Raw genomic sequence first — 17,903 nt, forward strand, 5'->3', positions numbered from 1 at the left:
GGAAAAAAGTCTTTATAAAAGATTTACAATTTAAAATGTGTATTCTGTGTTCATAATATCTTTTCCTCTTATATAATGAAGACTAGTACAACTAACACCATTAGTTTGTCTTTGTCTGGATCACATCTTGCATGTGCCGTCGCTGGTTGTACATCTCTTCACGTATGTCCAGGCTTGCTTGGAGTGTTCTTCTTTTCCCTCCAAGGAATACATGCACCTTCTGTGTTTCTTGGGTTCTTTGGCACAGTGACTTTGATTCATTTAACTGAGCATAAAGCAAATGCAGTGTTCAGAGTAGATAGAATAATTACCTTAATAGTGTGTCTATGGCTACAGTGTCCTGCTTCCTTTTTAAAACAAATATGGTTACTCTCAAATAGTAGCTATATATATATTTGCTCTTCTTTAAGATTCAGCACATGCTGACTAGATTTGAATCCAGTTTCCTACCTCACTTTGCTTAGCACACGGTAGGTCTGTAACAGCCTTTCTTCATTAAGCCGCTTGACATACTTTAAAGCTCAGTTTCATACTTCAACCTTTGTACTTGGAGGGGGGTTAAGTAGAAGGATTTTACATTCCTTTTCCTTACTCTAAGGAGAAGAGAAGGGATTATACAGTGGAATGAAGTAATAGTGGGAAGAATGGCTTGATGTACAGGGGAAATGAATGGATGATGAATTTTCCCACAGACATGGGAAGACTTGGTTCCAAGTTGCAATGGTACTAGCTACCCTTTATTTTTTTTAGCTTTGTTAAGGAACGATCTAAGATCAATGCACTGCCCATGAAGAATAAGAAGGCCAGCAGTTTTCATGAGTTTGCTCGTGACACAAGTGATGCCTGGGACATTGGGGATGATGAAGATGAGGACCTCTCATCTTTTCAGACTTTGAACTCTAAGGTGGCCAAGGCCACAGCAGTGCAGGTGCTGGAGAATCACAGCAGATTGCGTGTGAAACCTGAACGGCCCCAGGCACCTCTGAGTGAAGCACTAACCAATTGTAAAGTCATCAAGTCCAGTAGTGATGCCCAGCTATCCAAAATGCCTGGTAAGAGCCTTATTGTTCTTTTTTACAGCTTATGATTTTTATCAAAGTTTTACAGCTTTCTATAGTTCTGTACGGTAGTCACATTCAGAGTCATGGGAAAAGTATTGAATATCTGAGACTCCTGATTGTTAGCTGAGAAATGTGGGTTTCTTTTCTTTATGGTACTAAAAAGTAGACTTGAATGTATGTAGTAAATTTCTGGTCCATGGAATCACGAAGAGTCGGACACGACTAAACAACTAAATAACAACAGTAAATTACTGACAAGATAATTGAGAGATGGTAAGTACAGCAGAGATGCACATGACCTGAGGTTCAGCCTGGTTTGGTGCAGTGCCCGCACAGCTTCCCTCCACCACCTCTTTGGGCAATTGTCCACTTACTGGCAGTAGGAAGGGGTCCTCTGCCCCACCTCCTTGTCTGAGTGAGTGATCGCCTGGAGGAGGTAGAAGAGGGAAGCATGCTCCTGTTGGTGAGCGGGCCGTCGCCTGGGGAGGTGGGAAAGAGAAGGAACACCTGTACGTTTGCTGAACTGGGCCAAACTGTGGTTCATGCCCATCTCTAGAGTACAGTACTCTGAAGGTAAGATTTCAGTGACTTGTTTATTTACTTTTTCCCTGTGTTCAGGAAGAACAGAGTAAATTAAACTAGGTATATAAAGATATGATTTGTTTATATAATAATTTACAGGCATTGTTGACAGTAGATTACTAAACTAGACAAATCCAGGATCTGATCTGATAGCTTTCTTTTCTTTCACGTTATGGAACTTATTGTCTCTTGGCACAGAATGCAAGTTACCTTGCTCTGCTTTGCAATTTATGTACCTTCCCAGTAGAGAGTGCTGTCTGGCTCTGAAAAATCCACTTTCCTGTTTCATAACTACCACCAGATGGCATCAGAGTCCATCTCACACTTAACGATGTTTAGAGGAATTTGGTATTATAAATTGCCTGAGATTTTCTGTTATGTACTGTTGAGTTTGCTTTTCAGTGTATTAAAGGAAGAAGCAAGGGAAGAAAGAAGGTAAATGGAAAGGGAGCAGTGAAAACCTAGTCATATTTTAGAGCTGGAGGACAGGCCAAAGGGCCTGTTAGCCAAAGTAGTCTGAGGGTCCTTCATGAACAGTGGCTATAGAACCCAATATAACATCTTGCCTTCCCTACCACACTCATTAGTGTAATCAAAGTGATTGAGGCTCCCTCTCAGTCTTTTCCTGAAATGTCATACTAGTGATAGTGAAGATCACAAAGCATTCTGTTAGCTGTAAGGAATTCCTATGCAGGGATTTTCATTGTTCTGTACAATGGGAGGTTGAGGCAGAGCAGTTTAGTCCAGCAAGAGTGGATGAGTTTAAGGTACATATCATGTAGACATGGAGTTATACTTGTTGTTGTATGTAACAGTGTGGTAAACAGATGAACTTTCTGCCATCACTAAGAGATGGGAGGAGAAATGCACAAGTATGGAGTCTTTTCCTTCCATATTTATTTATTTGATTTAATAAATAAATACGTGGCTAAGGTGTAGAAGCCTTCTTGCAATTGAGAATTCTGGTTGCACGGAGAAAGTAATAGATTCTAGACCCCAAGGCAAGGGTTGCTGCTGCCTGGTTTGCTCATAGCCTGATGAAGCTTTTTAAAACTTCCAGAGGATGCCTGTATGCGCAACCCCCTCCACAAACAGCAGTCCCTCCCACTCCGGCCTATTATTCCACTTGTTGCTCGCATCTCTGACCAGAATGCTTCAGGTGCACCTCCCATGACAGTGCGTGAGAAAACCCGCTTGGAGAAATTCCGGCAGCTTCTGTCCAGCCAAAACACTGATCTAGGTGAGTCTAAGATGGGATAGCTGAAAGCCCTTGTTGCCCTGCTGGTTTCAGAAGCACACTAAAAAGACTTCTGTGTTGAAAATAGAACTGAAGAAACTAGTTTCTCGTCATGCCCCAGAACCTCCCATGGGCTGCATCAACCCCACAGATGAATTTTACTGAAATTCAGGGACCAAAAAAAGCACAGAATACTGTTCTGCCGGTTTAACATACATTTTCATTTTAAGACATGTGAAGACATACACATTGTCCTAAAGAACAATTGTGGTTCTAGCAATTCTCCTTGTTTCAGATGAAAAAAAGTATGATGTTTCTCTACTGCATTGGTGCCGTGCTGCCAAATTTAATCGGGGTGGCGAAGACAGGCCACGAGCCACACGTGGGCTATGTGTTGTCTGTCCTAATCTGAATCATCCTTCCATGACTCATTCCCTCCAAATGACCTCTGTCTTCAGCCCCAATCAGTACGGAAATGGTCAGCATGGTAGTCCAATTAATCTGGAAGGCACCAGTTTGAGGAAGGCTGGTCTTGAGAATAAGGCATACCACTCTGTATGTGTGGAAACATCTTATCTCTTATGCACCTTTCTGTGTGTTTGAGCCTGCTTTTAATATAGATTAAAAACATGTACATAATACTTTGATAAATATAATTAGAAACCAGTCATTATCACATACAAAACTCCCACTGGAGACGCTATTGTCATAGAAACTGATGTATTCAAAGAAAAAGCCTGCTTATGGCCTTGACGGTCTGGAGAATTTGCTTTTCTTCCCAAGTTTAGGAATACAGGGTGGGATACTATATGCGAAAAAAACTAACTGCTGTTCATTTGCAGATGAATTGAGAAAATGCAGCTGGCCTGGTGTCCCCAGAGAGGTCCGGCCTGTAACGTGGCGACTTTTATCAGTGAGTGCTGCATCCTCCAAGTGAGGGCAATTTGAATATATCTTCCAGATAAAAAAATACACACATGAGGCATAACTGAACTATATGGTGATGTGGCAGTTTTCTGGGCTCCTAGCTGAAGTCTGTACCTCTGAGCCTTTCTCCCTAAAATCCTTTAATTGGAGGGAGAAGTACAAGTACCACTCTTGTTATGTGGGAGAGCCATATGCTTCTTTGCTGGGTTTTAAAAACAGAAAATTTAGAAGTGAACATTGCTCAAATTGTCAGGCTGATTACACCTGGAAAATGCATGTGCATATCAGGGAGAAGGAATGATTATTAGAATTAGGATTGCTGGATTCAGTACAAGCAGCCTCAAATGTTTTTAAGCGTTTGATTTTAGAGGAGGTTTTGGCACATGCAGGTTCTCCCACCATAGCAGCCTGCCCATGGAAGAAGTTGGAGTTGTAGAACTTCTGCTTTCTAGGCAATTCCCATGTCACTTCAGTTTCTCTGTTGATGAAATCACTATCTAAGTTAAGATGATTCTCTAATTGAGGTAGGAACCCCAATTCAGCAGTGGCGTAGGAACAAGATGGAATGATAAATACTAATACCTCCATCTCTAGTCTTGAATACAGCAGACGGAACAAGACTCTGTCTTGCCTTGACAGATTTCTCTTCTCCTACAGGGTTATCTTCCTGCCAGCATGGAGAGGAGAAAGCTAACCTTGCAGCGTAAACGTGAAGAGTATTTTGGCTTCATTGAGCAGTATTATGACTCCAGAAATGAAGAGCATCATCAGGATACATACCGGCAGGTATCCAGACATTTGCCTCTTGCAGTTCCTGTCCCTTGCAGCTTTGGTGGATTCCATTGCAAGGGTCTTAAAGATTTCCCCTCATAGCCATCCTTCATTCTTTGACTTTCAGCTCTGTTATGGTATTAGGACTATAGAGTTTGCTGGCAAAAGTGAACAGATGCATTTTGACAGTTAGCCAGATACTGAAAGTTGCTCTGATTCTCGAATCTCATTCCTGTTACAGTTACTCTAAATACAAGAAGTGGAGTTGATTGCTGATAGGCTATAAGAATTGTTTATTTTATGCAGGGATCTTTATTGAAAAGTCTGTTCTGTATAACTGAAGGAATAGCAAGCAGTTCTTGGTGTCAGGATGACTAATGAGTCTTAGTCATATTGCTGCATTGTTTTGAGTCTTAGAAATATGTTTGGCATTGTGTTGAAGTTTAACAGATGAGATCGGCAATCCTCAAATGTTCTCTGATGTTTTAAAATTTTGTTTCAGATCCATATAGACATTCCACGGACGAACCCCCTCATCCCTCTGTTTCAGCAACCATTAGTTCAGGAGGTGAGAAGAGCCGTTTTTCTTTTCCCTCTTCTGCAGTGCAATGTACCAGGCTATGTTGTGGCCACAGACAGCTTCCTGAGGGATTCTCTTTTTCTATTCAACGTGTTACTTTTCTTCCTTATTCAGCTGCTTTCTGTTTTATGCAAAGGTTGTTCTGATAGACCAGGGAATTGCCATTGATTTAAATATACCAGGCAGACCTTCTACTTACCATCCAATTCTGAATTCTGCAACTTGCAAATACTGTACATATTCTGTGCTCAGACCAAACTCTTTAAATCCAATATATGTTTTAAAAAGTTTCTTTTTCAGGAGTATAGTTGGTTTGCATACTTTATTCTCAACGTCCTGGTCCTGGCAAAAACTCTCCCTCTTTTCCAAACATTCACACCATCTGAAATTGACCACATCTAGACATTAGAGAGTGTGTGCCTGTGTCTGAAAAGTCAGTCAGGGATGGGAATATCTTGTATCTTAGTTTTTCCTCTTCCTTTCTGATATTGTCTTGTAATGCAAAATGTGTCAAATGATGTCATCACATTCCAATGCCTTGTCCCTTCTCCACTTCATTATTGCTGGTGGAGTTGGAAAATATATATAACACAAGCATTTAATACTGCTTGCAATGTGCTGATAGGTCACTTTATCTCGTTTGTTGCTGTATGCTCCAGAGAAGAGACAAGAAAGAAATGTGAGACTGTTATTCTCATCTGTTACCAAGTTTACTCTGTAATGTCTAGTTCTGGTTTACATTTCATATGGATCCACATTCTTTTCTGTCACATGCAGACATTGAATAAAATTGGGGATATGGGGACTGACATGGCAAGGACTGGATTCTGTTCATTACATTTTTCTATTCATAATACTATTAATATTAATTATTAATATTAATAATAATCTTTCCCTTTCTAAAATTATGCTTAATTAGTTGCAACACTTTGAAACTCTGACATATATTTTAGGACATTTATTATCCTACTTCCCAGTTTGAAAGAATTACCAGAATGACATCCTCCCCCACAAAAAAAAGAAAATGTTTTTAATCTATTTAAAAATCAGAGTAAGTTAAGTAACAAACTAGGTGGCATGCCAGCATTCAGGTAAAATTTAAACTAAATTAAATACAAGTTGTATGGAAATGAAAAGGCCTTCTTTTGGCAATGAAAAGAAATTTTCCTTCCTTCAGGAAAGAGTCCCAAAATCAAGCATCACAGTCCAGAATATCCCAGTCTTCGTCAGCTGCCACATAGACAGCTGATCATTGGTGGTGGGGAAATCAGCGTATAGTCTCTGGACTTCTATGGAAGATAGTCATGATCATGCTTGCTTGCTTTGGTGTTACAGTAAAAAGTGTTGGGGCATGGCAATACCATTACTGGGGAACATTAAAAAGGGACCTCTAAGACCAAGTGCCGGTTTCTGCACATGGCAGGAGATAGAGATCTGAAGCTGCTATGTCAGTGTGTGTGCAGCAAAGCTAAAGATAAAATTTCCTAGTAGTGATGTGCAATGCCTAAGATCTCACAGCATTTTGGTGACAGAGCCATGAGTGAGGTCAGCTTTTGGCTGTACTAGACAAAAGTGCAAATATTCATAAGCAAAAGCTGGCATCTTTTATACAGCTGATAATCCTTTGACCAACCTGATTGTGCTGACTATTTCCTAATGCCTGCAGATCACAGTTTCAGTCAAATACAAGTAGACTTAATTCATTTCAGAGGGCTTAATCCATTCCAAAATTTGTGTGCATAGCAAAGTTACAGATGTTTCCTTTATCTAAGAACCAGTTGTTGATTGGGTGTTGACGTTCATGGTAACTAATGCAAGGACTATCTAAAACCACAGGCCTTGCCAGCATGAAAGTTTGATTCAGATCTTCAGGTTTCTGGAACGCAGAAGCACACAGTGAGTCCTATAAATGAATACCTCACAAAGTCCTGCGGGTTGGCTAGAAATAGGTCCATGACTATTCTGAGATCTGTTGTCATTATTGTTGTAATAATACCTTGTTTGCTGGTGTGTATCCTCTTTTGTAGCAGACAAGATTCAGGGATAAAACATTGTTTAATCTAAAAGCCAAAGAACTTCACTGTTTTAGAGGTGGTGGTCCTGTAACTGTAATACAGACTGTGTTTAGTGTGATGAATAGGAGCTGTATATTGTAAAAGGGGTGAATATAATTGCTGAACAACCTGTAAGGTTTTAAAATGAACATAAACAAATGGGTTTCCTGCGGATTCCATATGCAAGATAGTGTTCAGTAATAGTCCAGCAGTATGACTAGCAATACATACCTTCTAAACTTTTTTGTTAAGTTTGTTTTTGTTAAATAAGTAGGCTTTTCTTACCCTGCCTATTTATTTATTTATTTATTTATTTATTTATTTATTTATTTATTTATTTATTTATTTATTTATTTATTTATTTATTTATTTATTTATTTATTTATTTATTTGATTTCTACCCCGCCCCTCTAGACAGAATCTACTCGGGGTGGCTTACAGTTATAAAACATCATAAAAATAATCATAAAAGATGTTGTTGGACTACCTGTCTGCCAGATTCACTTATTTCAAATGCAAATGTATTGAGCTCCAACAAACAACCCATCAATGTACTAAAAGCAAGGTTGTGATCCTCATGTTAACTTTTATATAAAAACTAGAACAGTTTTGAAGAGTTCAGTTCTCCTGTGCCTAAAATAGTAAGGTCCAAATCCTGCTGCTGTTTGCTGTATGTGGAGTTGTAGTCATAGAAGTGGCTGTTTGGTAGGGTGCCAGACAGGTGCCTGGCTGCGCAACCAGTCATGTACCCAGCACCTCATTAAACAGCACCTTCCATGAGTGTTACTCCACATGGAGCAACAACCTTCTAGCCTTCATGTTTGTGGCAATAATATTTTGTAATATCAGGTGAAATCTGAAGGCGTACCGGGCCATCAGGTTAGAATCCTGGTTTATAAATTTAAAAGACACTCTAATTGACCAGGAGTGATTTGTGTGAGCATAACAATGCCTTTTTTGTGTGTGTTTTTGTTTTTTTTGCTTTGCAGTGCTCACTTGAATCACCATCAAGTAGTGGCATGGTCCAGTGGCTGATAAGTTACTTCCTTACCATGCAGTGGTGACTGGGCCTTATTCTCATGGGAAGATCTTGAATTTATGGGCAGGAAACATTGCCAAGGAAGATGAGAGGCCTTTAATGATATTTCAGTGGGTTTAATGGTATCTGCAGAGCAGGAGAATATAGCAGTGATTTGGTAAGGCTGCTTAATATGTCAGAGTAGGAGAGTGTAATGTGGTGAACTATGACTGTTAGAAGCTGCAGTATCTTTGGGTCATACTCTCTGGTTTTATGTTCCAACTGGCAGCAGTTTTCTGCAATTTCAGGTAATGTGTTTCCTATCAATTACCCTATGATCCTTTTAATGGGATCCATCAGCACTGAATTTGAAGCACTCTGCATATGAAGCATGTCCCCTTAACTACATTCCTCCCCCTCCCCCAATACGTTTTGAGAGGGCTCTGTTTGACTGATAGAAATAACAAGGCCTTATTATACTTAGCCAAATCTGGGGAAAAGCCAATCTCATGTTTACTAACAGTGTCCTTAAACTTGACAGTACAAAACACATTCTCATGCTACTCTGCCCAAGATCCTGAAGGCTGGCTAGCTAAATATTGTTTTCAGTGGGGTTCTATGAATAAAAACTGCAGTTTGTGCATGTTGCGTTTTCTGTACACCAGCCAAAAACAACACGTGGTCTGTGGGCTGCATGCAAACTCTCAGGGGCCCAAATTCATCACAGTACCTGAAGAACTACCCCACAATATTTTGGTACATGTTCCTGTGTGAAATTTAGGGTCTTGGTTAAGATCGTACGCTCGCCCAGTAACCTTTCCTCCATTTTAAAAAATAAAATAAAAATTTGCAACCACTAGAAGGTACAAGGGACTTTTTCATTTTTTTTTATGTGTTTTAGTTTGTTTCTAGTCTGTTCTCATTCCTCACACAGTGACTAAGCGAGAAAGCAATTTTGAGGCAAACAAATGAATTCTGGCAATGAAACTGCATTGTGGCAGACTAACAACCAGAAACTGAGGTGCATTGAAGGGCCTGATGAGAGCTCAGCCATTTCTTCTTTAAGATAATAATTAACTGCCAACCAATCATTCTGGTGTTTTGTTCGGGATTTCTAGAACAAAAAAAAGCCTACTTCTTGTTCCCGTCCTGTCAGAGGTTGGATGTCATCACGAGTGTTTTCATTTTGAATTTGGCGCTGCGGGTTAAACCGCAGAAGCCTGTGCTGCAGGGTCAGAAGACCAAGCAGTCGTAAGATCGAATCCATGCGACGGAGTGAGCGCCCGTTGCTTGTCCCAGCTCCCGCCAACCTAGCGGTTCGAAAGCATGCAAATGCGAGTAGATAAATAGGTACCATCTTGGTGGGAAGGTAAACAGCGTTCCGTGTCTAAATCACACTGGCCATGTGACCATGGAAAGATTGTCTTCAGACAAGCGCTGGCTCTATGGCTTGAAGAGCGGGATGAGCGCCGCCCCCTAGAGTCGGACACGACTGGACAAAAATTGTCAAGGGGAACCTTTACCTTTTACCTTTACCGAAACAGTGTTGTGTTATATGGTTATACAGTTTTTATGGTTTTCTGCCAATAAGTTCTTCTTCCTGCATGACTTCTCCCATTTATTTACATATAAGTTAACTTGCTTACTAATTACTCAATAATTTTGTATGATACTGCCTGTATGTGTTTTTCTTCTTTTAAAAAAGATTAGCATTTCCTTTCTCTTGAAATGAAAATAGAAGACTGAGCTCCTGTAGAGCTTCTCTTACTACCATTCATTTGGGGAGAGAGAAATAAACAAACACGAGCCTTCCATCTGCCGCTGTGTGGACGGAGTGAAAGTGAAGTTAGATAGTCCTGCAACTGCATCTGATTCCCTATTCGCCTTGCCATCTGTTTCCCTCTCTGTGTCTAAGCAAGCTAGAGCAATAGACAAAACATTTTCTTTTGCAGTCAGTTGTTTTCAGTGCGGAGAGTTCTCATTTGAGTGAGTAGTAATTTTGTTTTCAACTGGCTCCAGGTAGCATCTTCTGATGGATCTTTCTGTGCTGCTAGGAATCCCACACTTGGTTGTACTCTCAGCATGTGTGTGTTTCTGCCTCCTACTACACACTTCACTGCCCCTTTGCTTGCCCATCTTTCTCCTCCTCTCTCTTCCTCTGGGCATGGCTAACTCAAGCACCTGGCTCTCCTTCTTCCTCTCTAGATCTTTGAACGAATCCTGTTTATCTGGGCCATCCGACACCCAGCCAGCGGCTACGTGCAGGGGATTAATGACCTGGTCACTCCATTCTTTGTCGTGTTCCTCTCTGAATATGTTGGTAAGCGATGCGTATGGCTGCAGTGTGTTCTTATCCTGTGTTGTTGAATATTCAAATTATTATTAGATAAGCCTTATCATGCCAGAAATGCTTTGCTGCTGGCTGCTGTATAAAACTAAGACTGCTTATTCTCACTTTTCTCCTGGATTGGCTTTTGTCAGTGGCATACTATGCTTAACACTGAGAATAAGAACATATTTTGAATGTGAATCTAGTTACAGTATATTTCCTAGTAGGCCAACAAATGATAGCACACCGATTTGGAAAGTTTCTGAAATTTCATGGTAAGCATAATAAATTATGTAGGGCAGGGAGAAAGGGCTGGAAATTCGAATTTGACAGCTCTTTCTCTCATGCCTATGTGATTGAGAGTTAGACTACAATGTGTGTGCATGCATGCATCCACATGGGGTGAAGAGATAAGGAATCAGTTGTGTAGGGAGAAAAGATAGTATGTGGTCTTGCAACTCTGCAAACAGGCCACCATTAATTATTGTTCTGCCCATGACTGGGAGTATTTATTATTTCAGCCATCAGGAGCCTTTCATAGGAAAGAAAGATGCTTCACTAACGTATAAAAGAAGAGAATTCATTGCTGTAAGCATTTTAAAAGATCTTTGTCTGATGCTTAAAGAGGAACTAAGCTGATAATATGGCAACGTTCCACAAGAGAGATTCTTCAGTTCAAGTCCCTCTCTAGCTGCTACAGTGGTGCCTCGCTTGACGAGGATAATTCGTTCCGTTGAAATCACTGTTAAGCGAAATCCTCATCAAGCGAAATGAAAAAGCCCATTAAAATGCATTGAAACCAGTTCAGTACGTTCCAGTGGGCTGAATACCTCAGCGTCCAGTGAAGATCCTCCATAGGGCGGCCATTTTCTGTGCCTGTAAAGCGAGGAATCTGTCCTGAAAACACAGAGGGGAGCCATTTTGCACAGAGGGCGGCCATTTTAGAGCCGCCGATCAGCTGTTTCAAAATCGTCGTTTAGCAAAAAAATCGAAGCAGGGAACCGATCATTGTTAAGCAGTTTTTTACCATTAAAACATTGTTTTGTGATTGCAAAACTTCATCATCAAGCGGTTTCATCCTTTAACAAGGTAACCATTAAGCAAGGCGCCGCTGTACCCACTTTATTTCAGATTAAGGGGCACCTGGCCTCAGAAGATTGACATGTAGAGTTTTGAAACACCACCACTTTGAATTGTGCTTGGAAACAAATGGGGGTTGGAGTGGAAGCTTTTTGGGTGCTGTTGAAAGATGCTTCCAGTGACTTGTCTCAGTTAGTAAGCAACTAGCTTTACTTTGAAGTAATACACCACCAGCATGAAATGGCTTGCACTTGTCTAATCTGGGATTTTCCAGAGCATCTCTGTCAACAATGCTGGGTTGATGTGCACTTCCAGAGTATGAATTATGTGTCGACCCCTCCATGCATAGACTGAACAGACTACTTGAACAAATAAATCATCATCAGTTGTTCTTCAGTCTTGGCAGGATTGAGTTTATTTTTCCTCACATAGCCAATTAATGATTCCAGACACTGAATTACCACATTTGTAACAACTGGATAAGATGTAAAAGAAAATCTCTAAATTATTGTCTTATCTCTGTGTGTGTGTGAAAATGCAGGGGACAAAATGGACCCCATAGCAAATGTGCCACAAGGCTACATGATACCAAACCACACCCCAGCACCTAGAATCAGTCCTCTAGGACTGGAACCAGTGGACCACTCTGCTCCCGGTTCTCAATCCATAGAACCCATTGTGAAGAACACAACAATGGAGCGTAACAAAATATATCCAGAGGCTCTGTTTGTTAATGAGAGCAGCCAAAGCTATTTGGTGTCAAAATTAGACTCAAAGCATGTTAATTATATTGTTTCCTTTCAGTCTGATCCAAGAGCACCTGGAATTCAGTGCACAACCTCAGAATTCAAAGTGGTGCTGTACCCCTTGTTCTCTCAACACCAGTTTCTTAGCCTTGAGAAGTGACCTTGCCAAGCAAGGGACTTTCTGTTTTTTATTGTGAATGGCATGCTATGCTTCATTCATACTATGGATATAAATGGCTTGCCTCTCTTCCTTGATGTTAAGCATCAGTATCTGGAGCTAGCAGTAGTAAACTTTGTTACTTGTTCCCATTTCAGGTTTCTTGAAATAGATGCTTGTTATCTAGTTTGAGTCATTTCTAAACATATTCATCCCTTTTTAGCAGAGCCTGTAGCATAGATGTTGGAGTCATCAAGCCACCAGAGGGTCCCAGGGGAAGCATTTTGTGTAGGAAATCTTTGTTTGAGGGTGCACACCTTTAAAAATAACATATCCCCAAACACACTTACATATTAGTTGTGATGCCTATGCCTTTTACTTTTGTATTTACTAGCCTCTTAGTTGGCATCCTTGGTCAGTGACTCAAGGCCACTGTCATTCATTAATGCTTCTCTGATATAAATAAGTATTGCATTCCTTAGCTTATTTTTATGATTGAGAAACTTCTTACAGAAAAATCTGATGCTCAGTTTGGTCATTTTAAACTCAAGGACCATACAAGGAATTAAATTTACCAAGCTTGATAACAGCTCAGTAATTGGGAAAGGCCATTTGTTTTGAATATTGTACTGTATTATGCTCTAGTACTGTGACAGTTTCAGAAAGTAGAGCTGTGTTGCCGTGTTGCAGCCGAACTGCAAGGGTTTTGTGGCACCTTAAATACAAAAAACATTATGATAGCATATGCTGCCATGAAAGTTCATACTATAATAAATTAATTTGCCTTTATGCTTCCACACCACAAATACACCATGTGTATCGATTTGTTTTTTACCACATTATTGAGATAATTTGCACTGATGCCATCTTTTGCTCATTCAGTAACGGCGTCTTGTAAAGAATATGGGGCAACTGGAAATGGTTTCATAGTAGCCGTTTGAAGGATCTTTACAAAAGCCCAAACATAAAGAAGAATCTAGCAAGCTGGTTTATTAATCAAACAAGGAAGAGCATTTATTTTGGCTCACAGATTCTCCTATTGTCTGAAACTGCTTTCCTTGCTCCCCACTGAAAAGGAGGCCAGTGGATGGACCAAGTATTGTCTCATCGCAGTTTTCTCTTCGTTGCCTGTTGCCTGTTTCCATAATGTCCGTTGTTGGCCTGCTCTGCAGTCCCAGTTGCCTTTGTGAGCTGGCAGAGTGAACAAGCACTTCTGGACCTCTGCCAGATCTATATACGGAGTGTCTTCTGCTCCCATCAGATCAATTGCTTTTGCTGAACATTGCTGAGCACTGCTTGTTTCAGCGAGTTATGTCTGACAGAATGGCTTATGGGAGTTGCCAGAGGTGGAGTATCAGCGGATGTTGAATGTCGCACAGGTGGAGTTATAGTAGGTTGCCAAAGGTTCCAAAGTGCCAGACTTGCTGAGCAGTCTTTTGGATGAGATTTTAGTTGCATGTTCAAGTAGTCACCAGCATAAATGGATTCTCTGGGCAAAAAGAGGGCAGGGTATGTGTATTTTGGTAGGACATCAAGGATTTTAAATGGTTTAACACTCCATTTATTTGTGGCCATTAGAAATGGATACAGGGCACTCAGTTGTTTTTAAAGACAACCACATGGTATGATGGCAAATGATTTGTTAAATGCCTTGTTAAATCGCAGCAACTACAATGTTGGTTGGTGCTACGCCAGTCTAGATGACAGTGTTGATATCTGAACTTTGAATTCCATTGATGCCTTTTGCTTTATTTTTGTAAAATGGAAATCGTGACTACACATGATGTTTGATATGAGAGGAGAAATGTAAAACTTGTTAATAATAAAGGTACCATAAAGTGGGGGAACTTGTATTGATTGCCTCTTTCTGGCATCGGCGGACACAGTGCTCTTTGGAACTTGCCTTCTATTGTATTTTTGCCCTCAATTGTTTGTTATAAATGGCTCCAAGTACCTTACTGTGCACACTCGGAAACTAAACTCTGTTAATTTATATTTACCAAGTCAGTCTCCAGAGTTATTTCTCCTCCTATCCATCCTTTTTAAACTTTCTAATTTAGTTATAGCAAGAACCCAGAACCTTTTTGAGTTGGGGCCATATTTGGAATTTGGAAGAACTGAGATGAATGCTGTCATCATATGCCTTATTTATTTATTTATTTATTTATTTATTTATTTATTTATTTATTTATTTATTTATTTATTTATTTATTTATTTATTTATTTATTTATTTATTTATTTATTTATTTATTTATTTATTTATTTATTTATTTATTTAATATCCCGCCTATCTGGTCGGTTAAGACCACTCTATTTTGTGATGATTCACAAAATAGCTAATGTTTGTATCAGAGAGACAGACATGATGTGACAATTTCGCAGAAGTAAAGCATGTGACACACTTTAAATTCAATATGAAGCAGCAGTGAAAAACGTTTTTTGAACCCATGGAAATCAGTTTCATAGAAGGCAAAATCTTTTTCTCTCCCCCATGCCAACTTATTTTTGTATCTCTGTTCTCACTGTGGATTATCATCCATACACACACTCCTTCTCAAACCAGACCAAAATACATCCTTACACATACAAGCGGCCTTCTTTCCTACATGCCCATACACTCATTTAGATATATAATGTATACAAATACAGATTAATCATGCAGGCTTAAAAAATGCTGTCTGCTTTGTTGCTTCAGATTGGTTAGTTTCTGCAGTAGCATGACTTCTTAGGTGGGAGCATGTTTTCTTTTGCAAAACATTTTACTGGATAGTCTAGTTTGCTACAGACTAGAATGCCATTTCACCTTTCTGCTTTTTCTTTTCTAGTCATGTATTCAGGCCCATGGGGAACTCAGGAATTTTGGGGAAGGGGCAGGTGGGTTTGGCTTGTGGTTGGAAAAATATCTGTGAGGGCAGTCTTGTCTGTCTATGTAGTTGTGTCAATTAAAGCATGGTTGTATCATTTTTAAAAAATATCTTTTTCAGATAGTGCTTGCAAAGAAATCTATGAACCAGACTCCGGTTGTGCTGAAAATTAATTCCACTTCGTAGTTACCAGTGCTGTGCCCTGCTTTGTTGGCTGACTGCCAGTCCAACATACTTTGTTCTTTCCAGCAACCATATGCATAGCAAGGTGCCAATTCTCTCCTCTCCTGCCTCCAACATACCTTGTATTATGGTGTCAATCATAGCTATGGCCGATTCTTCTTTATGCCAGCCTTGAGTGCTTGCTGCAGAGCTGTTGGCTGCCTTTCAGTTCATGTCAGAGCCATATGTTGACTGTCCAGGTTCTTTATCTGGAACTTGTCTAGTTTTCTTCAGAAACAGATGTTTGTACTGAGTGATATGCTCAAGAGGGAATTACCCGTAAATCCTCTTTTGCTGGGACTCACAGTTTGGGTTTTTAGCACTGAATGTGCTATTTGCACTTCTAGCTATGCTTGAGTGTAGGGAGAAAGGCAATTATATGGGGAAGCTGCAACTACTACAGCATTTGAGCTTGTTCTGTAAACATCTCATTAGCTACTTGGTAGGAATCCCACCCAACTATGTTTATTATTTCTCAAGAATCTATTTATTATAGTAATAATTAGAGATGGGTGGTTCGTCCCAGTTTCATTTCCCATTGCAACAGGTGTTCAGCAGTTTGGTGTCCCCCTCCCCCCTTGCAGGCGTCCACTTGGAGGCAGCAGCATCCTGGCTTCCCTGGTCTGCCTCCTCCAGAAGCTGCTTCTTAGTGGGCCCCCACCAGAGGAGCCAGGGCACTGAACCACCAAACACTTGTTGCGATGGTAAATGAACTGGGACAGATCGCTGAACCAAACATTCATGCCCATTTCTAATAACCATCCTAGAACTGCAGAGCTGGAAGGGACCCGATGGATCAAATCCAGACCCTGTTAAGGAGGCACTAGAGGGAATCAAACTCCCAACCACTGAGTTTTACATATTCTCTCTCATTGTGTTCTCACAACAGCCCTGAGAAAGATTTTCTGGTTTCCAGTCTTTTACACCACCAGAGTATGGAAAGTGAACATTAAGCTGGAACCATGACAAAAATAAAAACTCAGCTTAAAATATCATTTAAATGAGAGATAAAATGATGAAAACTCCCAAATGTTTATAAAAACAATGAAAACACAGAGTGTGTTAGTTGAAATCCTGTTGCTTATCATAGTAAGTTGCACTACGGTAGGCCCATTGAATTAGTGGGGATTTGGCAAGTCAGCTACTCTGTAAGTTCTGTCAGTTCAAATAGACCTAATATAGTTGCAATTTGCTTTAGCATAGTACAACTCGTGTAGGCCCATTTGAATCAGTAAAATTTATACAGGCGATGACTCACTAAATCCCCATTGAGTCAATGTGCCTGCTCTAAGCATGGTTTACTAAGCTAAGTAACAGGATTTCCACTATTGTGTTAAAATGACAATATTTCCAGCCAAAAGTATATCCTGTTTCTTATCATACCAAAGGACCCATCTGTAGTTTTAAAATTATGTTCTGTGCAGCTGCAGAAATCCACGTTTTATGAACCAAGGTTTTAGCTTAAAGGAAATAGGGCTTTTCCCAGCCCTCCATGTTGACAGTCTTTGGAGAATAGAGGCTGTAGTTGAATTCATGGGCTTCACATAAGCAGTTGGTTAGCCACTGCATTAAGAGAATGTTAGAGTTTCGGTCTGAAAAAACATGGGGCCGTATAAAAATCCAGAACTATTTATACTTTTAAGCTTCTTATGATTTCAGAATAGTTTGTAATAGTTCCACATCATTTTAGTTATATTTCCATATAGTTTTCATAGTTCTATAAATATGGTGTAGTTCTTAGCCTCTTAAAAAACCACAAATCCAAAATAAGAGCTGAGCTTCAGGTCAGGCTGAGAGGGTGACTGTCCAATGTTACTCAGTTTGTTCCATGGTTCATTAGCCTGGCTCTCCCACATTTCAGTTCAACACTGTAATCACTACACTTATATAAAAATGGTTTACTGTTCTGTTTTTCAGGCATGGTCTGGGACTGTGTAGCTTACTCAAGGCCACACATACTGGTTCTTCTTCCAGGAGATAGTGGGAAATTAATCTCTTGATATTGACTCCGCAGCCACATGTTCCAGCTCATTGAGCCATCTGTCCAACTCTTGAATACCCTGGCAAAAAAAGGGAGAGAAAACAAGTAAATTGAAGTACTGGTTTAAAGAATTTACTCAAGCCTGTTTCCAGATTCATAATTCACAACCCATCCTGTGAGATGGATGGGTCTGTGCACCTCAACATCACCCCCAGTATCTCATCACATCCCTGTGTTTGGCAGAGAAATCTGCAGGAAAGGTCTGCCTATCTTTACTGGAACACAAGTGGAAA

The 17,903-nt window shown here is 40.1% G+C and overlaps 1 protein-coding gene across 1 annotated transcript in view; it reads left to right on the forward strand.

The window, feature by feature from the left end:
* Positions 1-17,903, forward strand: part of TBC1D22B (TBC1 domain family member 22B) — a 53,829-nt gene that overhangs the window by 13,948 nt on the left and 21,978 nt on the right. The window contains exons 3-8 of the mRNA XM_020795303.3: positions 751-1,052; positions 2,704-2,883; positions 3,723-3,793; positions 4,465-4,593; positions 5,081-5,146; positions 10,436-10,550. Coding sequence (XP_020650962.1) covers positions 751-1,052; positions 2,704-2,883; positions 3,723-3,793; positions 4,465-4,593; positions 5,081-5,146; positions 10,436-10,550 — 863 coding nt within the window. The remainder of the gene's footprint in view (positions 1-750; positions 1,053-2,703; positions 2,884-3,722; positions 3,794-4,464; positions 4,594-5,080; positions 5,147-10,435; positions 10,551-17,903) is intronic.

This window comes from Pogona vitticeps, chromosome 4 (genome assembly GCF_051106095.1).
Source record: "Pogona vitticeps strain Pit_001003342236 chromosome 4, PviZW2.1, whole genome shotgun sequence".
Lineage (NCBI taxonomy): Eukaryota > Metazoa > Chordata > Lepidosauria > Squamata > Agamidae > Pogona > Pogona vitticeps.